At 42.5% G+C, this 26,865-nt stretch overlaps 2 protein-coding genes across 9 annotated transcripts; both read right to left on the minus strand.

Moving 5' to 3' along the window:
* Positions 1 to 685: 685 nt before the first annotated feature.
* slc17a5 (solute carrier family 17 member 5) lies at positions 686 to 13,252 on the minus strand. 4 transcript variants are annotated; one of them, XM_054798048.1, is made up of 12 exons: positions 13,224 to 13,241; positions 12,682 to 12,803; positions 10,838 to 11,034; positions 10,506 to 10,739; positions 10,141 to 10,228; positions 9,954 to 10,040; positions 8,779 to 8,897; positions 7,263 to 7,427; positions 5,042 to 5,174; positions 4,800 to 4,947; positions 4,548 to 4,638; positions 686 to 3,355 (listed from the first exon to the last, which is right to left on the minus strand). In XM_054798048.1, the coding sequence occupies exons 2-12, from the start codon at positions 12,764 to 12,766 to the stop codon at positions 3,221 to 3,223; spliced, it is 1,482 nt and encodes a 493-aa protein (XP_054654023.1). In that variant the 5' UTR covers positions 12,767 to 12,803; positions 13,224 to 13,241; the 3' UTR covers positions 686 to 3,220. The 4 variants fall into 4 exon arrangements, 3 of the variants coding, with proteins under 3 accessions (XP_054654023.1, XP_054654025.1, XP_054654024.1); XM_054798050.1 differs by lacking the exon at positions 10,838 to 11,034 and having other exon boundaries at positions 13,224 to 13,252; XR_008573580.1 differs by lacking the exon at positions 13,224 to 13,241 and having other exon boundaries at positions 3,341 to 3,355; positions 4,764 to 4,947; positions 12,682 to 12,848.
* A 694-nt stretch (positions 13,253 to 13,946) lies between these two features.
* On the minus strand, positions 13,947 to 24,875 carry LOC129193643 (protein FAM161A-like). 5 transcript variants are annotated; one of them, XM_054798043.1, is made up of 8 exons: positions 24,746 to 24,875; positions 24,598 to 24,648; positions 23,326 to 23,434; positions 22,102 to 22,155; positions 21,633 to 21,849; positions 20,440 to 20,681; positions 19,990 to 20,154; positions 13,947 to 19,060 (listed from the first exon to the last, which is right to left on the minus strand). In XM_054798043.1, the coding sequence occupies exons 3-8, from the start codon at positions 23,415 to 23,417 to the stop codon at positions 18,346 to 18,348; spliced, it is 1,485 nt and encodes a 494-aa protein (XP_054654018.1). In that variant the 5' UTR covers positions 23,418 to 23,434; positions 24,598 to 24,648; positions 24,746 to 24,875; the 3' UTR covers positions 13,947 to 18,345. The 5 variants fall into 5 exon arrangements, with proteins under 5 accessions (XP_054654018.1, XP_054654021.1, XP_054654020.1 ...); XM_054798046.1 differs by having other exon boundaries at positions 23,026 to 23,434; XM_054798045.1 differs by having other exon boundaries at positions 22,877 to 23,434.
* Between the last annotated feature and the right edge of the window lie 1,990 nt (positions 24,876 to 26,865).

The following is a 26,865-nucleotide window of genomic DNA, read 5'->3' on the forward strand; positions in this document are numbered from 1 at the left end:
ATTTATTTCTTTAATTACGTTGAAATGTTAAGCGTTATTAACGCATGCACATCATCTCAAGCCAAACCTCTCTGTTATGACGACAGATGGAAGCATAGTGCAGTGTCCCCACACAGTCACACAAAGTCTGACGCTCTTTTATAACTTTATTCTGACCTGAAAACATCAACAGCAGTGCAATCCCAACACCACATATACATCGGAACGACACTTCCTCACTGTCATGAGATGGTCACGAGATGCATTCATGGACACTCCGAAAATCACAAGAATGTCTTAATTATGCGCGCGTGTGTGGTCTAAATAAACAGAAAGACAAAGAAAAACAACAACGATATTATCACTCAAGTACAATTTGATGCATTTAGGTATGCTCGGAAATCCAAGGAAATACATCTTCACTCAACGTGAATTCAACTTAAATTACTTGGTGTCTTTGAAGGCAAATCTTCATGGCTAATTACACGGTTAAAGTGTGATTCAAATGTTGTGCTACTATTAAAGAGACTATTGTTCGGCATAGATTGTGCTATCCTTTAGCTTGAGTTAGTTATTTTCAATTCATTCGGAGCTGTTAATACATAAATATATCTGTAATTGTGTCCTGTCATTTGTCCTTTTGAGCATTTATCTTTGTGTTCATAAAATACAGTAAAAATGGGCATATTTCTCACAGTTGCACATGGTGATTAATAATGATTATGTGGAAAACTGATTAATTTGAGTAAACATTTTCAGCATTAATATCAGACTATGGACAGTGTGCTGCAGAGACCAGCAAGTCATGGTTGTGGAACTTGGGAGGGGTAGAGCAAAGGATGTTCAAATTCACTGTTGGTCAGCTTTCATTCAGTTCTATTGGAAATGGTGCAGAGAGAGTAATTGCATCAAGGTTGTCCAAGTTTTGATATATTTTGTACATTAAATATGCTAAAACCAATCTAATGTTGGTAATTATATGTGAAGATAAGATGGAAAAAAACATCTTAGCTTTGTTTGAGGCGACAAAGCAAATAAGTGTGATATCTTATTGTGAATATGTTGGGGGCCAGTAAAAAAATGTGGGCTGAAAATGGCCCCCAAAGTGCACTTAGGACACCCCTGATTTACATGATGCATGGTTTCATGATAGTGTTGCGTAATAATAACGCATACTGTGAGCTTAGTTGTGCTCTGATGATTCAATATTTATCATAGACAAATCAACCGAGACACCTTTACAGGAACTGTTTCCACAGGAGATGACAATTTATGTACATTAGGGGAAAAAAACAAACACAAAAACAAGTCCCTTCATTTCCTCAAGGTTTTTTGCGTAAATAAGGCACAAGTGCAATGCTTACAGTACAGTACTTGTTGATAAGGAGTGCAAACTGGATCTTACTGACAACAGACTGTATGTGTTAAAATTATCCCTGTTATCCCTGTGTGTTTTGTCTACAGTTCATATAAACCTCGTGTGTTAGATTCATTTTTAAAAAGTAAGAAAAGTATCTCTTTGAATCCCTTTTTATGACGCCCGAGCATTGACATGTGGCCAACAGGAATAATAAAATTACATCACTTAAAGTTGCAGCTTAGTGTCAAATACAGCACAGACTCAAAAGCACCATTGTAAAAAGCTATTCATGCTGGCGTAACACCAGGAAAATAAAAACATTACAAGAAGATGGAAGTCATTTTGTATATAAAAAAAACAGAATTAACAGAATTAATGAGATGAAATGTAATAGTTTAGTCAGAATTGATTCACATCCTGGCAACATGGTTGATTTGTTGAATGGCTGGAAATGACACTAGAACGTGGCTAGAAGATGACATACCAATGAAAAATATTCACCATTTCCGTCCATTTATTTATTTTAAATTCATATCGCTGATCTTGTTGGACAATTTTGAGAAAATGCAATCTTTGTCACCATTCTAAAAGGTTACTGTTAACTTGTAGCATATCCTACAGAACACACTCCCCAAACTCAAGGTAGCTGGACAGTTTTTATAGCGTGAAATGGTGCATAATCGTTTTATAGATTATGAAGACGAGCCTATCGCCTATTGTGTTCTTTATTATTAGTTTATGTACGGTAGATGTCCAGTTGTGGCAATACAGTAATCCAGTTGAAATTTTGCGGCTTCTATCACGGTCTTTCAAAATTTTATTAATAAATCATGCTGTTTTGTGGTTGAACACGACCTATTATTAGTTTTAAAAAACTGCATATTAAAGCAAATTGTAAATATTTTTTGCCTAAATTAAGCATTGTCAAGAATAAAAATGGCTAAATGAACTATAATACAAATAAAAGGCATTCAAAGACGCTGTGAATGACATGTAGTATTCTGCACTGGTCACTAGGTGTCAGTAATGTTACTGTCACTTCGGTGAGACACACACACCAGACTTGATCACCGGAACAGCAGGCTTTTATTGCAGGTTTTATTTACCTCACAACAGGCACAATAATCCTTTAATAAAAATCCCTCATAAAATGTACTACTGTTGCGGCCGTAACCCACACCAAGTTAAAACGCAACTCTGAACCCCTGACGTCACTTCCTGTCTGCCATTTATAGCAACACACACAAGCACGAATCTTATTTATGTCTGAAATGGCTTATTTACTCTTATGGTGTCAACTACATTGAGTAATATGCGTGTAAAGGTGACTATAGCGGTGATGTTACAAACCGTACATACTGTATGTAGAAGGTTGTAAACATGTTTTCTATGCTTAACTACAAAAAAGGAATCCTAATTCCCAGAAAGTCAGGTCCGGAACAAATTAACCCAGAAAAATGATGTATTTTTATGCTACTACAGTAATTCGGGTCTTGACCTGAACAGGTTTGGGGAAAGGCTTTTCTATACATTCACAACATTAGACATGCATGCATAGATAGGCTATGGAATTGTCAAAAAGTTTTTAAAAAATCTATAAAAAAAGAGCCAATCTTTTTCCTTAGTAAACATCTTTGCCACTTCCATGTGTCATTATCAGCTAAAGAACACTCATTGATTTTGAGGCAGATATGACCGTTGCAGTGTGGTTAGCAATCAACCTAACGACTTTTGCACTTTGAATTGGCCTCATGGCCTCACTTCTGCCCACAACACACATCACAACCAGGAGGTGACTTGGGCTCATACTCACTGGAAACCAGTCATCATCAGCTTTAATTAAGTCTGGTCCAAGACTGGCGGGTGACTGACTTGATGTGGTTATTCTCCTCTGTGGGGCATTTGGATGGCCCAGGGCTGCACTGTCCCCTGTCCAAAGAGCGTGTAGGTGGTGGCTCCAATCAGGTTGATGGCGGCAGAGATGTAGAAGACTGTCTGCCATTCTTCTATGGTATTCTAGAAGAAGAAAGCAGCCAGTTGGCGTCACGTCATTTTGTGCATTTGTTGGCCAGACTGTTGGTTCATGGGGAAACAGTGGTTCAGGTTTTCAGTCTGTCGGTTCTCAATGCAAACGATAGAAGTTGGAATGCTCTAGAACTTTTTTAGCCCTCCCTTAGATAATTTATCGTGATACTAATTGGGAATTGCTTTACAGCATTTTTATTTTAAGTGTTAATAGTGCTAAGTAATAATAAGTAAATAGTTTTCCTAACTAGTGTTCCCTCGCTCTATCGCGGTTCACCTTTCGCAGATTCTCCAAATTTTTTTGTGCTTTTTTTTTTACCATTATTATTACAGCGTATGAACGCTGTTACAGGCCGAGCCTGGCCCTTTAAGAACAATTGCATTGTGGGAAGTTGAGTGTCTGTCTCTCTTCCAACCATTGTTTTCTGCCTGATTGGCTGAAGATCATCGTCAATCAGTCTCCTTCGTGCTGCCCTGCTGTGTCATCGCTAGCTTGCTAGCTTGTAAATTAATCTTCGGTTCGAAGGAGGATGACTGCAGCAATGTGTTTTAACAAGGACACAAAAACGCTACAGTACAGTGGAACGGCGCCAGGACGAAAAGGCACTGTCACGGGAGTGAAATACGCGTGAGTGACTTAATCATTTCTTGTGTCCGTCCTGGAGGTTGATCATTAAATTTCAAACATAGGTTTGAACTTTGAGAGTGTTTAAACGAGAGAAATGTGTGAAAATGTTATGTCCTGTCTGAGAAAAGTGTATAAAGTGAATGGTGTTTTACAGCCTAAAAACATATATAATCATTGTAAAGAAAACAATGAAGTACGCTACTTTGCAGATTTCACTTATTACGGGCTATTTTGGGAGCCTATCCCCTGCGATAAACCTGGGAACACTAATTGTATTGAAAATGAATTTGCTCCCGACTTTTTGGCACCCCCTGGAGGCCATGGCGCTCTTACCATCTGCCTATATTGCCTAATGGGCCAGCCATTACTTTTAATCCTTTGCACCAAGCTTTGTTTTGGAATGAATGGTGCAAAAACATTCAATAGCCACAAAATTGTCCAACAAGGCCAAATAAATAAATAAATAAACTGTGAAAACAGTCAAATCAATTTCATTATGTCTAACAGCATTCGTATATGAATGAAATGCACACAAGAGGAGAAAAACCTTCTTACGTTTGTAGTGAGGCTTCTTGCAATGACCGGTCCCACCATGCCAGGAATGGTGGCAAAGGTGTTGGTGATGCCCAGCAGGATGCCGGCGTACCTGCCAGGACGACAACATCCACGCTTGTTCAAAGACAACACGTGTGTAGTTAATCCTTTAGATGTTCACTAAGCTGGAGTATCATCAAGTGTGGCTCAAAAGGTTGGCTGAACTTCAAATGGTACCACTTTTGGAGACGGCGCTGAGAGAGGAGGTCTTACGAGGGAGCGATGTCAAGGTGGTTGATGTTGAAGCCCGAGGATGACACTCCGCCCAGCGAGGAGGAGATGGTGAGGAAGGCGATGGCCAAGATGTAGTTGCAGCCCGTGTTGCCGGCCGCCACCAGGAACACAGCTGGGCCGGTCATACCTGCACGCACGCACACACACACACACCTCTGAATTGTCTCACACAGGACAAGTCCTCGGGCCTGAGGCGGGAGTCACACAGCAGAAGGACTTACCGACGATGGTTAAGGCCTTCCTGACTACGACAGTAGAGTAGAAGCACTTTTCCTGCAGGTAGTCGGACAGCTGAGCGCTCAGAAAGGCAGTCACAGCACTGCCCAAGTAAGGCAGCGCGGACAACCAGCCGTTCTGATGTGGAACAACAGTGTGCTTAGGTAGGCACCACACTCTTCCCATTTACACCCTGTTTCCATTTCTACAGCAGCCAGTATAAGTAATAACACTCATGGCGCCCTCTGCTGGCTGACGTCAAGTAGTAGAGGTTACCATGACACCATTAATCAATTACACGAGTTCAATTTAACACGCGGAAGCGACTAGCATTGTTTCAGTATATCCTTAAAAAGAAAGAAGCGCTCCTGTTGTATAGAGGATCTTTGACGAGTGGGTTTTTTTTGGTTCGTTTTTGTTTAGTTTCTTTGGCAGTTGGTCGTTAAAGAACAGAAATGTGCTGTTGTCATATAAAGGATCTTTGACTAGCGTCTGTTTGATGTTCGTTTTGTTTTATGGAGTTGGTCGTTAAAAATGGCAAAATACAGCAAAGCGCTTTTGTCATATAGATCTTTGACCACCATTGTTTTGAAGTAGGACCTAAAAAAATGGCAGAAGGCTTCTGTCATATGGAGGATCTTTGAGTAGAGTTTTAAAATTATTTGTGTAGTTTTTTGTTTTTTTTTTAATTCATTCAATTCAACCTTATAAATAGCCAAGTCCTCCTGTCATATGGGAGATCTTTGACTAGCGGTTTTTGTCTGTTGATTTCTTGCAGTTGGCTGTTAACAACAAAGTACTCCTGTCGTAAAGAGGTTCTTTGACTAGCACTGTTTAAGTATGCCCTAAGCAACAGCAGAGCGCACGTGTCATAGAGGATGTTTGACTAGTGTGTTGGGTTTTTGTTGCAGTAGGTCCTTGAAATGAGCAGCGCTTTAACTAGCATTGTTTTGAAGTAGGTCCTTTAAAAACAGCAGGGCGTTACTGTCATATAGAGCAGTGGTCCCCAACCCCCGGGCTGTGGGTCATTTGGTACCGGGCCGCACAGAAAGAAAAAATTATTTCCATTATTTCATTTTTTGTTATGTTTTACTTTGAAAAGTGTCCAGATTCTCTCTGTTACATCCGTCTCACTTGACGCATGTCCATTGTGCGTGTGCAAACTTTACCTTATGCCGCACAGATAGACTACTACTGTGTTTTTACCATTTTTCTTTCACCTCATATTTGGTCTCAAATGCTGATACTATGTGGGAATGCATGAAGGTAAGTTTTGATGACTTATTGAGTGCTAATGTGCACATTTGTTTCAAGTTAATTCATGCTAGCGCACTGCCTTTACCACACATGTCAAACAGCCATGTAATCATCTCTCTGGAAAAACTTGGCTGGAACTTGAACTGGTGGATGGTGGGTCGGCATTCATTTTGTGCTTTTAATTTGATGTTATTCATGTCTTAGTTTTACAAAATACATAATAAATAAGATAAATTAGATTGCTATAATGTACGAATAGTGTATAATGTACGAGACTGGTCGCCAGCCAATCACAGGGCACATATAGACAAACAACCATTCACACTCACATTCATACTTCTGGACAATTTGGAGCAGGGGTCACCAACGTGGTGCCCGCGGGCACCAGGTAGCCCCCCACGACCACATGAGCCTGCTTTTCATTCAGGTTTTCAGTTAATAATGAAAGAACAGTAGAAATAAATGCATTCTGAAATACAAAATGTGAGTTGTGGACACCAGCAATTTGTTAATGTTCTGGTAAAACAAGCATATTTGCTTTGTTTGTTTGCCGAGACACTGCAGGTTTTCTTTCCAGCCAGTCACTAAAGCAGGTGATTTTAATGATCAGCACCTTCAGTTTGAGGGAAGGAGCTCATCAATTAAATCACCTGCTGCAGAAACTGGTTGGAGCGAAAACCTGCAGCGTCTCGGCCCTATAGGCGAGTTTGACACATGTGCACTAAGGGTTCGCATACTCCTGGTTGGGAATCACTGACATAGAGAATCGTTAACAGTGTCTTGTTTTATGCAGTAGGTCCCTAAAAACAGCTGAGCACTCCTGTCATATAGAGGCTCTTTGACTAACGAACATATTGCTTGTGTTTTATTCGGCATGTGTTGAGGTAAAAATGTGTTAAGACAGAGCCTGGCGTTGACGTGATATACAAAATAAGATTCAGTCATTCAGTGGTTGCGTGTGGTCCTGACCTCCTGGATGCTGAAGCCCAGTATGTCGTTCATGTAGGTCGGCAGCAGGGTGAGGAGCGTGTAGAAGGTCCAGTTGTAAGAGAAGTGGGCCACCATGATGGCCAGAAGCGGGCGAGACGTCAGCATGGCTCGCCAGGGGATGTCTCTGTGTGAGGGGGGGGCCAGCTGGGAAAAAGCAGAATGGAGAACACATTTTAAAAACAAGTTTCCAGTAAGTCAATCAAGCCTGGTGCGTCCATCTCGTGATGATTGTGACAACTAACAGCTGATTGTGTAACGTTAAGTGTTAGCTAAGAGCCTGTTTGGCTGGTGCTACACACATTAGGTAGCAAGGTAGGGCTGCATGAAAAATTGCTAAAAATGACAATCTGGAGAGCGTGGAATGTAATTTCAAAATCTTTCCATGTGACTTGCTATGATGGCTGACGCTTCCTCCTCGCTCTCGCCTGGCCAGGCCAAATTGTGGCTGCTACCATTAATCAACTGGTGGCAGGAGTGATTGCATTACTGAGTTGATGTATTTTTCAACACATGCATGAATGTAATGTGAATGAGAAAAGCAGTCAGTCCCCTGTGAGCTGTCCTTCCAGAACCTCCCATGCTTTCTTTAAAGCAGAACAAGACAGTAGCCTTAATTTAAAAAAAAAAAAAAGTAAACATACGCTTTCTTTGAAACAGAAGCACGCGGGCATGAAGCTATGTGTGCATAAAAAGAGAAAAACTGGTTTTATTTTACATATTTAAAGTAGATTTAAAATCAAGCCAACTTCATTTTTTGTTTACATATTAGTTAAAGATGCTAGCAAGGACGTTTTGTGATTAAAAATGCATTAAGAACACAGTTGGATTCACGCAGCGTATTAGTAACACGACAAGACACATGCCATACTGTAAGCTAACCGGAAAATGTATGCAAGCCGAGACAAAATGTTGGCGTAAATTTTCAGCGCTACACGCTAACCGGGCTGGACGCTAACAGAGGTTCCACTGCATTCCTAACTTGTCCCGTCCAGAAGACGACTTTAGATATGACTGGATTTTGTTTCTGTCAACATTTTTGTCTTGTTTTTCCTCAACTCAATGCGCAATTGTTTTGCTTAGTTATTGTCACGTTTTGCGTCGAGGGACAAAAAGGTTGTTAGCAAAAACTGACAACAAATTAACACTGACGCTAAACCCAATCCAATGTACATCAATATACGGCAAGCCTACCTGAACAAAATGTCTACATCTAAGCTTTGGACACCCATTGTTTATGGTAACAGTTTAGTTGCTTTTCTTTGTCGAAATGTTTGCGCTCCCTTAGGAGATATATCGTGTCAACAAAAGGCAAAGCAACCAATATTTGATTTGCAATGCGCGTCACACTGGATCCATGCAGGCGTTCTACTGTTTGCTGTCCAAGTCAAATTGTTATTTTAGAGGATGGCGGTGTCTTCTGGCACAGAGAATCAAAGTCTGCTGGTATTTACTTTACAAGCGAGCGTAGAGCCTTTCTATTTCCACATCGCATCACCTCGTTCTCTAGTGCGCCAACGATGTAGAGTTTCTCTCGCTCCGAGATCCACCGGTGAGTGTTTGGACTCTCAAAGACCAGGCCAGCCCACAGCACAAACCACAAGAGGCCCACAGCACCTTAACACACACACACACACACACACACATTAGCTCATACAGCACAAGTCAAATGTGGGCAACATGCTAACAGCACTATATAAAGAGGAACAAATAAGACGCCGTAATCAGCTCATCTGAAGACTGAATCAAAGGCCAAGTCATATGACATCTTGAAACCTACCATAACCCACAAAGTGATATATGTGTCATATGCTGTCAGTGAGCCATTCACTTAAGTGTGTTTATTATTGTGCATCACCCGAGTTAGCGCTTTTTACAATAGCTCTAATTGCCCCATCAGAGCCATATCAGAAGATACGGCTTCTGCCCCTCCTACACGGAAGCCAGCAAAGCGGCATACTTCCCCAACTGTGCGCGCTCATCAGATTAGCATGCGATGACTGCGGCCAATGCTTTTAACAGCAATGGCTTTGTCAACTCATTGCTTGCCTGCACCATTTCATATAGAAAAGCATCGTCACGGGGAAAAAAAGGTGGACAAGAGGGTGGAACTTTTTTTCTGCTAATACTTTGATTTTGTTCGTGTAAAACAGGGGTCATCAACGTTTTTTCTTGCGAGAGCTACTTTTAGAAAATGAAAATGGCCACGAGCTACTCATTTTTGTAGAAATGATTTTCATACCTTATTTCAACCCAAACAGATCAAATATGCTTGATTTACCAAAACATTCACAAATGTTATGTTTCAGAATACTTTTCTTTCCAGTGTTCTGACATTATTAACTGAAAACCTGAATGAAAAGCAGGGCTACCTGGTGCCCGCGGGCACTGTGTTGATGACCCCAGGTGTAAAATAACTGCAAATGTTTACATTTTTTGCTGTTGTATTTATTTTTTTTGTTGCCCACTTTGGACACCCCCGAACTGCACCATAACCAAAATATTAGCTGATGTTACAGCTACATATGATGTATATCATATACAGTATATTATAAATTATATATGATGCAGCACAGTTGGACAAGCGCAATAATAAACATTTTGAAAATGAGCATTATTACTTTATTATTACATGCCGTTAGCGTTATTTCGGGTAGGAGTTAGTGTAGTTACCAAAGATATAGAAGACGTAGGTCCAGTCAAAGTAGAAGCAGATTTCACCAGACAGGGGGAGGGACAACACCGTCCCAATTTGGGCTCCTGTGAGACATAGTTGCTTAGAAAACAGCAGCTCATGCAAATGAACTCGATTTGTTTTGACCACATTTTGCTACATTGTCTTGTTGCTTATTCATCTCACCGATGTAGGCAATGCTGGCAAGACGGCTCCTCTCCGTGGGCGGCGCCCACACTGCCCACATGTTGTACATGGCGGGGAAAGTGACGCCCTGCAGGCAGACACAAGAACTATCATGCATCATGGTCACGCTGCGCTCAAGGTTCATGATAAATACACAAGGTCACACCAGTGCTTTTGATTGTACTTGACAAAACGTTATGGGTGAATGCTGAGAGGCGAGCAGTGACGGTGATATTTTATGTCAAAGCAAATATTGTGCCAATGCTGAGTGCCCAACTTCTGGGGGAACTACTATAAGTCTATTTTCTTTGTTGTTGCAGTTGATCAAACGCCAAACTCCTTCTGCAGGCGTTAAGTCGGCCTACCTCCCCGATCCCTTCCAGGATTCTGATGCCGATGAGGTAACTGGCACCGAGGTCGGCCACCACAGGAGTGAGCAACGTGAACACGACGGTAACCAGGATTCCAAAACCCAACAGCCACTTAGACCCAAAGCGACCGGCCAGGTAACCTCCGGGGACTTGCGTGAAGATGTAGCCGTAGAAGAAAGAACCTAGGATCCAGCCCTGCGTCTCAGTGTCCCAGTCGTACACGCTGGCCTGGGGGGGAGCGACACGGGGTGGGGGTCATATTTCTGAACATTACCACTAAATGACAACGAGACTTGGCAGCTTGGAGAGAGGGTGTGGAAAATCACCGAGTGGTTGCGTTTGGGCCGTGCGGGGCTGATGTGAGGGGGGCACACGGAGCTGCTGTGGTTGGTGTTGGGCTGGTGGTTGGTGTTGAGCATGTCCACCATGGCCACGCTCAGGTTGACCCGCAAGGCGTAGACCACAAAGAAGGCGTAGCAGCAAAAAAAGGCCAGGCTGCAACGGGCCGAGCAGCAAACCGGTGCTGGGAGACCAGAGAGAAGTCACAAAAAACACCTTTTTTTTACAACCCTTTTAACTAAGGGTGCAACAATCTGTGTATCTGTATCGAACCGTGCAATACACATGTGTACCGAACCGTGATCCCTGTATCGGACAATACGCAGTTTTATATTTATTTGGCGATTTCAATCAAATTCAAATTAAAGGTCAGGAAATTTATTTTTTGTATCAAGCCGTAACACAAACGTATCGAACCGAGTATTACCCCTACTTTCAACACGTGCGCGTGTATCGCCAACAGATGACGGAATTACAGAAAAGTTGGCGAGCTGCGAGAAGCACCTTACCTGGCTCAGTGGCCATTCTGTGTTTTACACTTCATACACTTTTCTCCTCACGTTGTTTGCAATGAACCCCTTCGCCTGAATCTGTTTGACTTCCTGTTTCCTTCAGCACAGTGGACGTGAATGTGACCATTCTTTTGTTGGCATGTGGGGCAGTTATGATTGACCCCTGTCCACTCTGCCTAACAAGTGGCCTTGCAACCTCAAATATACTTTTCTTTTTTTTTTTACTGGTTAAGTAGGTTTTTACGACTGAGTATTAGGGCCACATTAAAAAAAAAAGAATAATTTGAGAAAAAATTTTGGAGAAAAAAGTCGTTGTAATATTAGTCGTCATACGTGTCAGAGGGAAAATGGAGCATACTGGAGCTCTTAAGGAAGGAAGGAAACTTTCCTCGTGCTTTAGTCAAGCTTTTATTCATAACGTGGCAGCAAAACAGAGCAGTTGAGCACAAACAGATTAGCATGTCTGGCCCTTCTCGCTTCTGCCTTCCTTACCCAGCCCCCTCCATATGACCAAACATCACATAAGTTTCCCCCCCCCCCCCCCCCTTTATATAGCTGTCTCAGGCAATGCCTGTAACATTAAGTTATTTAGGCATAAATTTACAACTTTATTGTCAAAATGTCTGATTATTTTAATACTCTGTCGTAACAGGCGTTGCCTGAGACAGCTATGAAAAAGGGGACCTTAGGTGACTTTCGGCTTTGTGCAAAGGTAATATGACTTTTTTCCCAGTAAATTTATGCCTTTTTTTTCCTCTTGTAAATTTACAACTCTATTCTCGAAAGTTCTGATTTTTTTTCAATGTGGCCCTAATACTCCGTCGTAGTTTTTGCTATATGTGTGACTTGAAGTACAAAACGTGACACTATGCACTTTTGAATAGTATTGCACCTTGTACCAACAATATTGATGCTAAACAAACATCATGCGTTTGGTTTAACTGTGGAAATAATGCTGTCTTTCTTCAACCTTGGCAAAGACATTGGAACCGTTCTGAACCCACATATGCCCCCACAGTTTTGATAATGTGCAAAAACAACCACAACAATTAATAGCGTGTCTACTTAACAATAATAATACACCAAATCCAGGTGGATTCTCACCAGCACAATTAAAGTGCGCCATATGCTCTGTCCACAGCAGCAAACTTGTGACCGGGGCGGCGAAGGCTTTAAAAAGTGTTTGCCAGCCTGGAGCACCGCTGTCGTGTAAACATTACATTTGGGTGTGTTAATGCGTAATGTGACAGTTTTATTCCGCGGTGGAGCACCAAATGTTAGACGGACAAATGTAGCGGACGTCAAACGTCAAGTCTCACCGCTCTGGACTTTGCTCTTGTATCCCCGATGAAGAAGAGGCGTTTGCTGCTCCTCTCCATCCGTGTCCGAGCCATGCGACTCCATTTTGGTAGACTTTGTTGGCGGCGGCGGCGTTTTTCTGCTGAATGACAAACTGCAAGTATTTGTAAGCAGAAGCAGGAAGTGGGCTGTGTAAGCCCCGCCCACAGTTGACGACGTCACCGACGTTCAAGCTATAGGTTCAAGCTCGTGATGGGAATTTCGTCTTTTTTGAGAGAGCCGGCTCTTTCGCCTGTCAAATGGCTCCTCTAGATTTGTTACAATACATTTCTAGAGTAAAAATAGGATTAATAAAATGTTTATTATATATATGCTCAAAATGGAACAGACTGCTACCAAAAATGATACAACTGAAAAACAAAGACCCATCTTAATTAGACAAAAAGGTCCAATCTTTTTTTGTACATTTCCAATGGCTTTTACAGTGAAACAACAAAACATTAGACAACAAAATATACATAAGATGTATAAAACTAAAAGAAAGTCTTTTGAAAATTCTCACCTTACCGCGCTCTCAAATTTTGTAGCAACGTTCTTTCACTCCCTGTCGTGTCCTCCCGCCTATTTTCAAGCTCACTCACGGCTGCTGTCGTTGTCAACACTAAGCACCGGCTCTAACAGCCGGATCGTTCGCGAACGACCCAACACGAGACCGTACAAACGCTTCTAAGCAACTGCCGTCTGAAACTATAGTTTCAGTCGGTTCAGTTTCTGTTAAAATAATAACCACAATAAAGTGGCTGACTGGGAAACAAAGGAAAAAGAACAATGTGGTCATTTTTACTTGCCATTTATTTAATGCATAAGTCATCAATAAAGTGGCTGACTGGGAAACAAAGGAAAAAGAACAATGTGGTAATTTTTACTTGCCATTTATTTAATGCATAAGTCATCAGCATCTATTTTACAATTATTTTTACAATATCTGCACATAGCAGTAGCAAATAAACGCGAGTCAGAGATGCCCATAAAATATTTTAGCATTTTAAAACATATTTTGACACTCTAATAAATCCTGGATTGCTTTAACATGGACAGAACATTACATGAAAAAGCGACAAAACCGCATAGTTCAACTCATCTACAATATATCCAACTATTCATTCATGCATTGTCTTTGTCACTTGCATTAACCTAAAATAGCAAAGCTGCACATACAAATATACAGATTTCTTCTAAAAATTTCCTGTTGAAAATCATTGTATTTACCATGTTTCATCCCACATTTGTCTTCACATAACAAAGTGCAATACTTTATGGTAAGATTTCATTTAGAATGACTGGCTTTCTATTGTTCTATTCTACTTCAATGAGCGATCTGGCCTGTAATGCAATAGAAAAACAAATAAAACCCTCAGAGGAAGCTTGATTAATAAAGCGTACCGTAATGACCATCATGATTGAGTGTTCGCTGCTCATTGATCTGCTGGCTCACTGGCAGCGTAGGAAGGTGAAGAGCACATGTGCTTCCCAATGTCATGCTTAGTTGGTACGATGTTTAAAGGAAATTTTACTTGTGGAATTTTGCGCATCATCCACAATCCTTATGTGAAACATGAGTACACGTCTTTCCATTTTCTGTGTATTCTAAAGAGAGATAATGAGAGAGAGAGACTGCTAGCATGAGGGAGCTAACAATGCACGTTATGGGACACGCCTATTTTGACTATAAACCCCTCTAAAAAACCTCTAACAACGTTTTATGGTTTTATATACATGCTGTGACCATGCACTAACATGTACATTCATGATAACATGCAATACTTGGAGTATTTTGCCATATATTGATCATTTCAAACAGTACGAGAACTTCTTTCCTTCTTTCCAAGTAGTTTGCGGGCTGAAAAAGTGTGAGCAACCCAGTGTGAGCACCCCTGCTCTAGAGCTTCCAGACCACACTTATTCTGCACTGCATGTTTATGGACAGGACAATTATATTATTGTGTAGCGTGCATAACTGAACACACTCTGAATGTTCGTCATATGTCATCCTGTTCATATCCTTCATAATACGTTGTTTTATAGTTAAACATGTAACATTTAACTATGCAGCTGTTAGTACACAGATGTACACTGCACCAATACCTTGTTTTTTCCCCTCAAACTACCAATTTCTCTATCACACAGGAGCCAAAAATCAAGGGCAACTCAGTGTCTCTCAAGACGGACATTCTGTAAGGGCTTCAATGATTGTTCCAGTTTGGATGTCATCTGCAACAAACCCACACAAGAAAAATGCTATCCTGTCTATGCTTTATTAGACACACAGTGACACAACAGGTGAGTGAATTGCAAGCTGAAGTTTCACCTGTTACACTTTGACTCACAACAGTGATGGAGAAAAATGCAGGAGTAAATAGTGGGAGGGTTTCTGGTCAAACAGTGGAGCCCAAATTATTGATGAAATTCGGCCCCTCCTTAACATCGAAGTAGGCCTCCGAGCAGGCTATAAAAGTTCCACAACACTAGCACTCAGACAAGTGGTTCTAGGGAAAAACAATGAGCCTTGTGCTGTTCAAACTGACCTATGATGGAGCACTGTAGGCAGTTCAAGACGGGTGGAGCAAACATTCTTTATCATGTTGCTGTAAAGGAGATCCCTCCTTTAAAGGAAAACTGCACTTTTGAAATTTTACCCATCATCCACAATCCTTATGTTAGACATGAACACATATGTCTCTTTTCTGTGCGTTCTAAAGGAATAAAAACAGCTAAAAAGACTTAGCTAAGAATACACGCAATGGGAAACATTTATTCTGCCATTAAAGCCTTCTGAAAAAAAACTCCAAAAAGCGCCAACAACACAATCGATGGAACTCCGCTGCCAGCGTATTGACACCTTGCCACACCACACCGGCCAGCTTCATCTGTTCGGTTGAATTTGGCTTATTTGAGAATACGTTGTTAAAAAGAAGCGTGACTATACGCGTACTCATCAAAGAGCATGACAATTTTTATGTTTTAAGTATGATGCTAAAAGTGCGTGTCTTTCAAACCCCTGATACAAATTATGATGGCAATTATGATGACTTGTTCAATACCTATGTGACATAACTATGATACGCATTATATGATACTAGGTGATGGTACAAAGTATACTGTACAATTGGGAACTCCAGCAGACAACAGAAAGTACAACAAAGACTATTCAAATGATTGTAACCGGAAGACGGGATAGACCACTGGTATGTAAGAACTATTATTGTTCCTAAGTCACAACTGTGTCGTAATTTGATGCTGTTCCTCTTTGATTCAAAGGTTAGCCACCTAATCTGTCCTCTTGTAAATAGTTCAAATCAACTGGAGTCGAGTTGATAAAGCGTCCTCTAGTGTCTTCTCAGCCTTTTCAAGTGCAGGCTGGCATAAGTCCTAAAGAACTTGGATATCAAGTGTCAAGTTCTTTTGGACTTATGCCAGCCTGCACTTGCCAGCCAGCGTCGCACTCACAGTGCCTCAAGTCACTACCAAAAGGTAACGCTACATATTGGAGCTGCTGCTGCTGTGTTTTTATTTTTGAGTTTGGAAAAGGTTTCTATGTTGCTATGCGCACAGGAAGGTTGTTCCGGTAATGCTTAAAAGGGCCAAAATACAGTACTGTTACATGTTATCATGACTGTACCTGTTGCTACATGGTCACAGCATGTATATAAAACCATGTTGGAGGTTTTTGGGGGTGTTTTAATCACGGTCTGTTGGCGTAATAGATGTATCCCATTACATGCAGTAACAAGCTGTCTTGTGACAGAAAGGTATATGTGCTCATTTCTCACATAAGGATCGTGGATGATGGGCAAAACTCCATCGAATGCAATCCCTGTATTTGAGAAGGACTTAATTGACATCAATGAAAGTGACAAAAAGGTCTGTCTAGAGGATGTCATCTTCCTTGACGCTCTCAAGGAAGGAATAAAGGTAAATGAAAAGGAACAAGACAAGAGCACGGTGGGAGGGGCGGAGAAAGGACCTCGTCAACCTGGACCAAGTACATGTAACGCATGTGACAACGTCAACCAGGGGCTGTCACATGTCTTCAGTCAGCTGGCGTTCCCTCATGATTTGCTGTCACCGCTCCGTGGCAACGATGAAATCCCAGCAGGTGCAAGCAATCAGCCGGCTCCTGTTGTGTCTGGTGGCAGACGATGACTCAAGCGGCATACAAGAACCACATCTTCCACCCTTTTCTGAATTCCAGATAAAACCACCCTGCTGTAAAATGCATACCCCGTGTACAATAGTCACCATCGTATTTTCAGCTGATAGTCAATGCCCTAGTATATTGATAGTTAATGATCAATATACTAGGTTGGACACAACAAATTAAGTGACTCATGCGTGACCGTGCTTCGTCCTGGTGCCGTTCGGCAGTAGCGTTTTTGTATCCTTGTTAAAACATATTGCTCTTGCCGTTATCATCTTCGTCCTACTCCTCGAACGGAAGATTAATTTAGCCGGTCTGCTGCTGCTGCTTCTATTGGTTATTGGTGGTTAGCAAGCAGCTCACGCAGTTAGCTAGCGACAACATGTTGCTCCTGCCGTCGCCCTCATCCTTTTCCTTGAACCAAAGAGTCATTTAGCCGGTTAGCTGCTGCTGCTTCTATTGTTTATTGCCGGTTAGCAAGAGGCTCATGCAGAACAAAGGAGATTGATTGACAGTGGTCTACAGCCAATCAGGACACAGAAAATGGGCGGGTTCTCCCTTGGCCAATAAGGATTGTTGTGGCTCTATTTAGCTGGCTATTGTATACTATCTGTTCCTAATATGCTGGTACAGACACGTAAACACAGACAGGCGGAGCTGCACACGTCTTCAACACCCTCTACTGGTAGCAGTAGTAAATACAATAACAGACACACAACATAGCACTGATCGATCGTTCTAATACGCCACAGGGACGCAGAACGCAATGTACATTCAAACGCTGTTAAAAAAATGCAAAACTGCACTTTAAAAAAATCTGAAACAGCGATTCCGCAAAAGGTGACTACAATGTAGCGAGAGAACACTGTATTCTCATTAATGAGAAAAAAGTTGTACATTTACGACTTCATTCTCCTGAATATGACTTGTAAATTTTTGCAGTCGCAGCTATCTTCATCACACAACAATAGACGGGAGATAGCGTGCGTCAATACGAATGGAAAGTAACGCCGAGCGATTTGTGAGGTGTGATTTTTTTCCGAGGAGACATTTTTGTGTTGCAAATGCCTTACTCTTTTGAATGCATATTGTTTTAAAAAGCCAAACTCTTAAATGACCCCAGCAACTAATCAGAACTACGTTCCTCATCACCCAAATCCGACCAGAACTGGGCTCACGGGACCAAGTGGGGAGTAAGTCACTGTTGGGGATGTCATACAACTTTGTTAACTACCCTTTAAGGTTTTGTTATGTACTCGGTATATATGTAGCATATTTGGCGTGGGTATAGCATTTTGACTTGATCATTTTAATAGAAGCTTGCAAGTTATGTATGTTTCATTTCTAAAATATTGAGAAGATATCATGAAATGCTGAAATGTGAGGACTGTTTACTTTTGGGAGATACTCTATTTGGACCACATGCCAACACGGGTGACTTCTTCCTTGACAAATGCCCCGTCGTGTCCTCCATCCACATAGACACTCACATACTGCTAGTCAGACCGTGGCAAGGTGTTCTGCCTTTGATGTCCTCTTTGGCCCCTGGGGGGTCAATGTAGGACCACTCGCTCTCTTTGACCAGCTCAATTGACAGCTCGATCTGCTTCTTCACTGCCTTGGACGACTGAGGCCTGGAGGGATTTGACCCGCCTCGCACATCTGGAACAAGGGGGGTCAGAGTGCAGTCGGCAGGAGACTGTTGACTTTCCCCGTGTCTGGCCGCATACACCGAGCCGGGCACGGGCCGGGCCTTGAATGAATGGCGCTCCTCTTGTGGACTGACGATGGCCAGCTCCGCCAACATCTGGGCTTCCTTCTTCCTCCTGTCTCGCTCCAGGAAGTGGAAGGGTGGCAGGGAGCGGGCAGATCCCGGGCGCCACTTGTCACGCGAGCGACGTCTGATGATGTCGTAGAGAGGCAGGTGTACGTGCGCCGGTGCTGGGGAGGCCCGAAAGTTTTTCTGGCACTCCTTGAGCTCTTCCAGCTCCTGTCGAAGCAGCGTGTTCTCAAGCTCGATCTCGGAGCGAGTGCGCACTTGGTGCCTCTTGCGCTCCTCCTCTCTCAGCGTCATCTGGAAAGGTCTGGGCACCGTGACCTTGGACTTGGATCTTGGCTTTGACCCTGTTTGACATGGCAGCCTTCGCTGGAACCTGAAGTGCTTCTGGATCATCAGGTCATCTGGGCTTAGCAGCGTGTCTCTATTGAGAAGTGGAGGATATTGACTTATTACCCTCAAACAAAGCTGGTAAGTGATCTTTTAAAGCCCTCCCCTCGCTACAGTTTAGCCCCTTTCACACAGAGATCCATCAAAATGTCCAAATCTGTAGTAGAAGCTCCAAATGTATCTACCTGTATCTTTTGTACACAAGCCAGTGAAGCCTAACTGCGCTTTCACACAAGGAGCCTTGTGGAAGCGGTGTCTCTATCCTCTTTAACACTGCCTCTTGAAAGCTATCATTTCTTGCGGTGCTGTTTTGTTTCAAGCGCACCGTCACGGAATGCGGGCCGGTACAGTTTTCAGCCTTTGCGGTAGTAAACGCTACCCCTGAATGAATCTGTACGTCATACCAGACGCTGGTACATCTAATCTGATTCCGGGATAGGGTGTCGCTGTGTGGAAGTGCACACAGCCACACTTCACTGGCTTCAGCTCTATTTTGCTTGGCTCTCTGGGCTTCCAAAATCCCCCCTAACGCAAAAGCAAAATAGCCGACTGATACATCTCCAGTCCTTTGCGCACTGCCTATAAAGCTGTCATTCTGCTCTGTATTAATATGGCCATCAAGGAATCGGAGCGACCAGGCAATTTTCAGCCTTTGGCGATAGTATGAGTCCTAACAGGCGGGAAATCAATTGTTTTTCTTGGCAACATTGCAGGTTACAGGATGCCATGTCGCTGTACAAAGCGAGCACAGCCTCGCTTCACTAAGTTCTGTCCAAAAAGGCACAGGAGAATACATTTTGGACATTCACTTCCAGCTCTGAAGCAGCAGTTTTGTGTCATGTCCGTGTGCAAAGGTTTGATACCACCTCCAAAGCCGCAAAATTGCGGGTCAACTTTTTGCGGGCCGTCATTCAGGAAACGTCGTCAGTCATCTATGAACATTGTAGGTAAGCATTTACATGCCTCTGTTCTTTCACCACTCGGATCAGAGTCCTCCTCGGACCGTTGTGCACCATATCCTTCATATTGTCGTCTCCAGAGAGCTCAGAATGGTCAGACCCACTTGATGTCTCGTGGAAGTCCAACTCCTCCTGGGAATTGATCCTCTGGAGCTTCCTGGAGGCAACCCTAAGAAGACAGGAAGAAGGAAAGTTACCTAAGGTTAACGTTGCTCGTCTGTCGATACAACAGCACCACTTTGTGGCCACTGATTGTCATCTGGCTAAGGCAAAAGCACGTGTCACAGCCATTATAAAGATGATATACAATCAATTGGCTTATTTTCTCAATGTTAATTAAAATGAGAAAAAAATTAAACATTTCACGGCCATATCATACAAGAGGTTGACCAAAGATACAATTTTTGAGGACTCAATAACCAAAGCTTCCTAACTGGCATGGAGACATTCCAACCTGATGGGCCCTTTGTCGCTCTCTCTCTCCAGCCAGCCGCCATCTTCCTCCCTGCCGCCCGGGCTGATGTACATCCTCTCCAGCTCGGCCATGTTCCTTAGGTGAGTGTTCTTGAGCTCCTCCAGCCTCCTGTAGTACTCCAGGTTGGAGAAGTGAACCCGCTGCTCCCTCTGTAGGCCGTAGATCTCCAGGGAGGGGGATTTGCGGAACCCCCTGCTACAGTCTGGCTCCGGCTCTCCAACCTGTGAGGTGGGCAACCATGAAGATCTCAGCAGGCATTTATTTTTGCTCTGTGTTTAAATGTTACATAAAGCACTGTGCACTAGCCACCTCTAGCGTTATTGACCTTAAAGCACTTGTGTTCGACCTCTTTGGAGGTCAGCTCTGTATGCTCCAAAGGTCAAACAAAATTTCATCAAACTCATTAACACCATGTTTTCTTTTTTGATATACAGCACTTATTCATCCCAGCAGTACTAGCAAAACACCTCTAGGTGACAGTAATGCTCAGCAAACCTCCCTCTCCCGTGACTTGTCCGTCAGGCAGGTGAGCATTTTTACTTTTATACCATGGTTAACCTCTCTTTACACTTGTATGGCACTTAATCAGGTTAAAGGCTTTAGGATGGTGATAGTTCAAAACAGGAACAGGTACATTAGCTGTACAATATTTATTTTCCTCCTGAAAACGTCTAAAGCATTCACAGTTGAACACCACATGTTTTTCTTCGTTTTGATAGACGTACAGTGTATTAATCCCAGCAGTACCAGAGAAGCACCACCAGGGGACAGTAATGCTCTGCAAACGCCTTCCTGGTCCCCCTCTCCGTACCTGTTTGCCAGGTGACTGTCTTCAAAGGATGAGTATTTTTCACTTTTATTACACCACGGTTAACACTCGTATGTCAGTGAAATGTGACTTAAAACCTCACGAAAATAAAGGCTTTTCATTTTTTTTTCCAAAAGAGGGAGATTATTTTGAAGCCCGATTGTGTCGACTTTTGTAAGTTCCGGTATGCACTGCTTTAAACAACCATGGTGCCTTAAAACTTTTGCGCACTACTATATTTTAAAAAATATATATATTTAAATGAACGTAAAGCAATGGTAATGGATTGAGAAAACAGTGAACAGTCTCCCGCAAATAGTGTCCCGGTGAGGACCAAAAAGAGCCATAATGTCTGAGTCCTCACCTTGCCGCCGCTGTCTTCATCTCTGAAGAAAATGCCTGGCCTTTCCCTTTCATACGGAGCACACATCACTTGCTCGTTTTGCAGAGAGTTGGAGCGACACCTCACCGCCATGCAGAGTCGCGAAGGAAAGACGCAAAATAAAAAATGCGAACGTGCAGCTTCTGCGTCCGAGCGGGGCGTCAGTCTCGTCCGTCTGCACACTGGTCTGCTGGTTGGACTGTTATTAAAACACACATGCACACGCACACACACCGAGCCTTATCCTCTTAGTTGTGATGTTACATTTGTCAGGGGTGTCGCTGGCCAGATGGTCAACAAACATTAATGGCTCTTCACTGGAGGGCGTGATTGCAAGTGAGATGGACAATCTGATTTACAGATTAGCTTTCTTAAACATTTGTTGACCTGTCCAGGTGCACCCTGCACCTGTCGCCAAGATTTGGCATATGCTGTGTGTCAAGTGGAATACCTTTTGTCAGTGGAGTTCAGTAAGCTTTTCTTCAGGGTTACCGTGTCAGACCACCTGCAAATGGCAAAAATGTGAGTAACGAGACGCCCATAAAAATGCCTTTTTTCACACATTAACAAACGAACAGGAGGTCATCAAACCAAATGCCTCGCTCGCTCACAGAGCAAACAATAACACAATATGTGGAACACACAAAGTAACTGCACCACGTACACAGACGATCTCAGAGCAGGTATCAACATGAACACTTACATACGAATACACACTAATACAAACGCAAAACAGTACCATTTTTATAAGCATTAATAACCAGCAAGGCATGCTGGGTAACTTCCCGTTGGGGAAGCACATGCATGGGCTTCCCAGCATGCCTTGCGGGTTAAAAATGAGTGTAGAATAGTATTGTTTTGCATTAATATTAGTGTGTGTGTGATACCCACATGGCCTGTGTGGTACAATTACATTGTGTGTTCTACATGTTTTAGGTTTTTGGGTTGATAAGCTGTAAGGGTGTAAATAAGCTGATTTGCTGCATGTAAAGAAAACCTCAAGCACGATGATGTTTGCGTCTGACTACTTTCTGTGCAAATCAAGCTTCATCAATTGGGTGCAAATGACACATGAGTATGTGGGGATCTGCTGTATTATGTATGCTGTGACTGTCTCAAATGGAATATGACAATAAGTCTACTGTGTACATTGTGTTCCTGAGTGTGCACATTTTGACAAGTTTAGTGCTGTCCCAAATCCACGATGACTGTCATTGTGCGCTTACCAGAAATGCTGAGAGCAACATTTCCCCACTTTTTCTGTTCACTACTTTCCACCACCGGGTTGTTCCTCAGCTGGCCATTATTTCAAGTTAGTCCCTCCCCCAAAAGGGAGACTATTGAGGGCGGTAAGCGTCTAGCACTGCACACTCACCATTTTGAGCCTTTGAGTGTAACATCCGGGTACTGACAGTGCACTGCATTTTGCCGTACTTCTCACTGTGAACGCGCTTATGCACTCAAAAAGACTTAAGTGTAAGTACAGAAGTGAACCATTGGTCCACTGGCACACACGGGCAGCTTTCAAAGGAAGCTTTAATCCACGGAGGTCACATGACAATGAGCTCTGGCCTCACTACTGCGTTTTAGAATTCACCCGGCAGAAAAAGCGTCTTTAATCCTTTCACTCGCGTCCTCGTCACTGTCATGGTCTCGTGCCCCTCGTCCTCTTTACCATCTGCCCCCTGTCTCCCTCCATTCCATCGCCTGTCCGCCTACTTGACACACATCGTGTGGCGTTTGGATCAACACAAGTGTGCACTTCATGTCTTCCAGTTGTCATCCTGAATGGAGAACATATACAGCAGATTTGTTCCAAGTGCACTTACTACAAATCTAAGCTAAAGAAACAACAGTATCTTAGCATATATTGACCCAACAATGGATGAAACAACAGTGTCTTAGCATATATTGACCCAACAATGGATTGCTTTTGGCCTCTTTAATGTAGAAAATGAATCCATAAAGGTCACAATGCAACATTTTCTTTAAAAAAAATATATATATTTCGGTAACTGTCCAAAGGGTGGTGCTGCTGTGCTTTATTTCTGAGTTACAGGCTCAAATTCTACACCCGTGGTTCTTAACCTTGTTGGAGGTACCGAACCCCACCAATTTCAGATGCCTATTCACCGAAACCTTCAGTGAAAAATAATTTTTTATTTTCAAATTCAAGACATAAGTATATGTTTACTGGTGCACAAAATGAGACAGGACAGACAGGACACTCACTCCATCACGGTCCGTGATACATGTGAATCCATGCTGTACATATTCGTCCGACCACTTTTTTTGCTCGACATAGTATTGATTAAAATATTAAGAACGAAATCACACGACGTACTACCACAACAGTTACACGTTGACTACTTGTTGGTGCGTTTCATTTGTAATTGGAACTGGGAAGTCGGAGTGAGAGTGACGTGATCTCCGAGTTAAAAGCGTTCCAGTTGCCAAGTCAGAAAAACTTAACACAATAGCAATATTTTACAATAGCAATATTTTTTATAAAGTATGTATTGATTATTTACCGTTTACACACGAGGCAGCCATCATTGATTGTTAACTCAGAGGTGGTGTGCATGCTCTGACTTCCAAGTTGAACATTTCATACGGGCGTTCCCGCTAGGGACTCGGTAATTCCGACTTCCATGTAAAAATGGAACGCATCATGAGCGCCCTAAATTCTTTGCAGCACTAATAATCACAATGTGATTATCTGCAGCCAGTGATGGCTAAGCGAGGGCGTGTCATCACGAATTGACACGATGGGTCCGGTGAGTCTTAACCTCCGTGGCGGAGGCTCCGCCGAACCCCTAGGGTTCCATCGAACCCAGGTTAAGAAGCACTGTTCTACACACATGGGTGTGCATGTCCTATACATTTCCTTGCGATTTGACTAAACACTAGAATTAGCGTTCATTGAGCTTATGGGAAATTTACTCACTTTTCATGCATTAGTGAAGCTTTTTTCGACGTGCATGTATGCATGCGGTAACTGAAACACACAAAAAATGCAATTACTAACCATAAATGTACATTAGATATGATTAACACAAGTAGCTAGCCAAAACACAACTGATAACATCACTAACCGGTAACAGCACACCAACTTTGTACACCTGGATACTCCTAAATACAAAAGTTTCCCAAGGCTCAAACGTTTAGAGCAAATTCAGCGTGTTTATGAGCTTTTACAGACTTCGTTTCTTGGCTTCCTGTGCTTCACAGAGGACAAACGTCAAAGATGTCCAATGGCAAGATGAGCACTCACTCTTGCTGTCACTGAAACGTTACTTTTTGGAGGAGATGGCTCGCTTTAACATTTTAACCATTGCTTTTTACTTTTTTTTTTTACCATTTTAAACTTTTTAATTACCAACTATGAACGTATGTACAGATTTTGAACCAACCCAGAAATGACATGAAACCACTGCCTTTGACCCAAAGACACTACAAGTCAATATGACTTGCGGAGGGTCAACTTTGGTGTTTCATAACAGCGCTGCTGTGTGGTCTATTTGTCAGGAGAATTACAGCACAGGCAACACCGTATGGCTGCGTATTTTACAAATTTTCACCCTTTTGTGTGCAGCAGTTCAGGAGTAGAAGAGTTACTTCTTTTTTTTTTTCACATGACTGTACGGTTTGTTTGCGTATCAGCTGGTTCAAAAAGGGACATGAAGAAATCCTTATTGCCCCTAAAGAGGCCACATGTTTTGTACTGTCAAAGTGACCGGTTTCCAGTCCCGTGGGTCGCTGTTACTTTTGCAGTGGAGTTTTTCCGCCGGCGTGGGATGAATGGTGCGAGTGTTTGGTCAGAGTGGGCTGAGTAAACAGTCATCACAAGTAAACACCAAGAGTCTCCTGCAGGGTCAAAATGTCGTTACAAGGCTGACCTCTGGTCCAATTGTTTCATTTTTGTGCTGCAAATGTAAAAGCAGCCTCACCGTATTAAAGCATAAAATAAGCAAAACATGTCTTATTGGTGATATTTGACAGAGTGGAAACCAAGGCTTCAGACTATGCATTGAGTATCTGCAAACTGGTATCGGCTGTGATAAATACATTCCAGCGATCATTAGAGAATGGCTAGCGTGTTTGCTATGTCTGCTCTATCACTGCTTGGAATTTTAACCACATTTCCCACAATGCCCTCTGACCGTTTCACACACGAGTGGAAACATGCGCAGGATGGAGGGCGAAATGTGGCTGGAACGCATGCAGATTATCCAGCAATAAATAGGCCTCTTTATGCATTCCATTCAGGAAAAATTCACACAACGTTTAAAGGTCCCATATTATAGTATTTTTATTAAGTGTCAGAGGTTGGCACAATAGTATTGTCCAAAATTTGACCTTGATGCTGTAATTGAGATATTTTCAGAATTGACATAGACAAAAGTGTTTTTAGTAAGCCCCACCGGAAACGTCATTTTGTGTGCTTGTTATGTGCTGCTTGAGCTGCTCTGCTGCCGCCTGTCTGCTCTCACCCACCTGTGCACACCTGGGGGCAATCTTCTTCACTAGTCGCCAGACACAACTCCGATGCCTGCGTCCCATTTTTGTATCGCTATTTCATGCGTCACTTGCTTGTTGGCCTTCCCATTCTCCTAAACTCTAGTGAGTACTTTATTTGCGTTGGCTAATTTACATCTGCAGATCTGTTTGTTAATTATTTTGCGGCTTCACCCTGGTTTTGTGCTGAACTTTATTTGTCCTTTTTGACCATTTTTCCACTCCTTTTGAGTGAGCTTTTTGTTGATGAAATACAGTATTGTAAAGCACATTTTTGTCATCTCTGCTTTGGGGTTCACGGCTTCCAGACAAATTTTTAGCTTTGATGCTAATGAGCTGAGTTTGTCCACGCGAGGTGTTGGCTGGTTCCCGGTATCAAGGTATACTACGTATGAAAAAGTCACGGTTTCAAAACCACTCAAATTTTCCATCAATCTTGTTCATTTTAATGCCTGATACAACTAACTGTACCTTTGTTTGGACAAATTTATCGATGACAACAATAGCTCTTAAGAGTTCCATTTTATGGCAGTACAATGTTTTAGCTATTCATGTAAGAACTTAAGTGATTTTGGTTATCAAGAAAACCATGGAAGTATCGCCTCTTAAATTCAACCCTAATGAGCTCTATTTGTTCTCATTATATTTGCCCAAAGAAATGTGCCGTCAGCTGTACCAGGCATTAAAATGAATCAAT

The sequence above is a fragment of the Dunckerocampus dactyliophorus genome, chromosome 14, assembly GCF_027744805.1.
Source record: "Dunckerocampus dactyliophorus isolate RoL2022-P2 chromosome 14, RoL_Ddac_1.1, whole genome shotgun sequence".
Lineage (NCBI taxonomy): Eukaryota > Metazoa > Chordata > Actinopteri > Syngnathiformes > Syngnathidae > Dunckerocampus > Dunckerocampus dactyliophorus.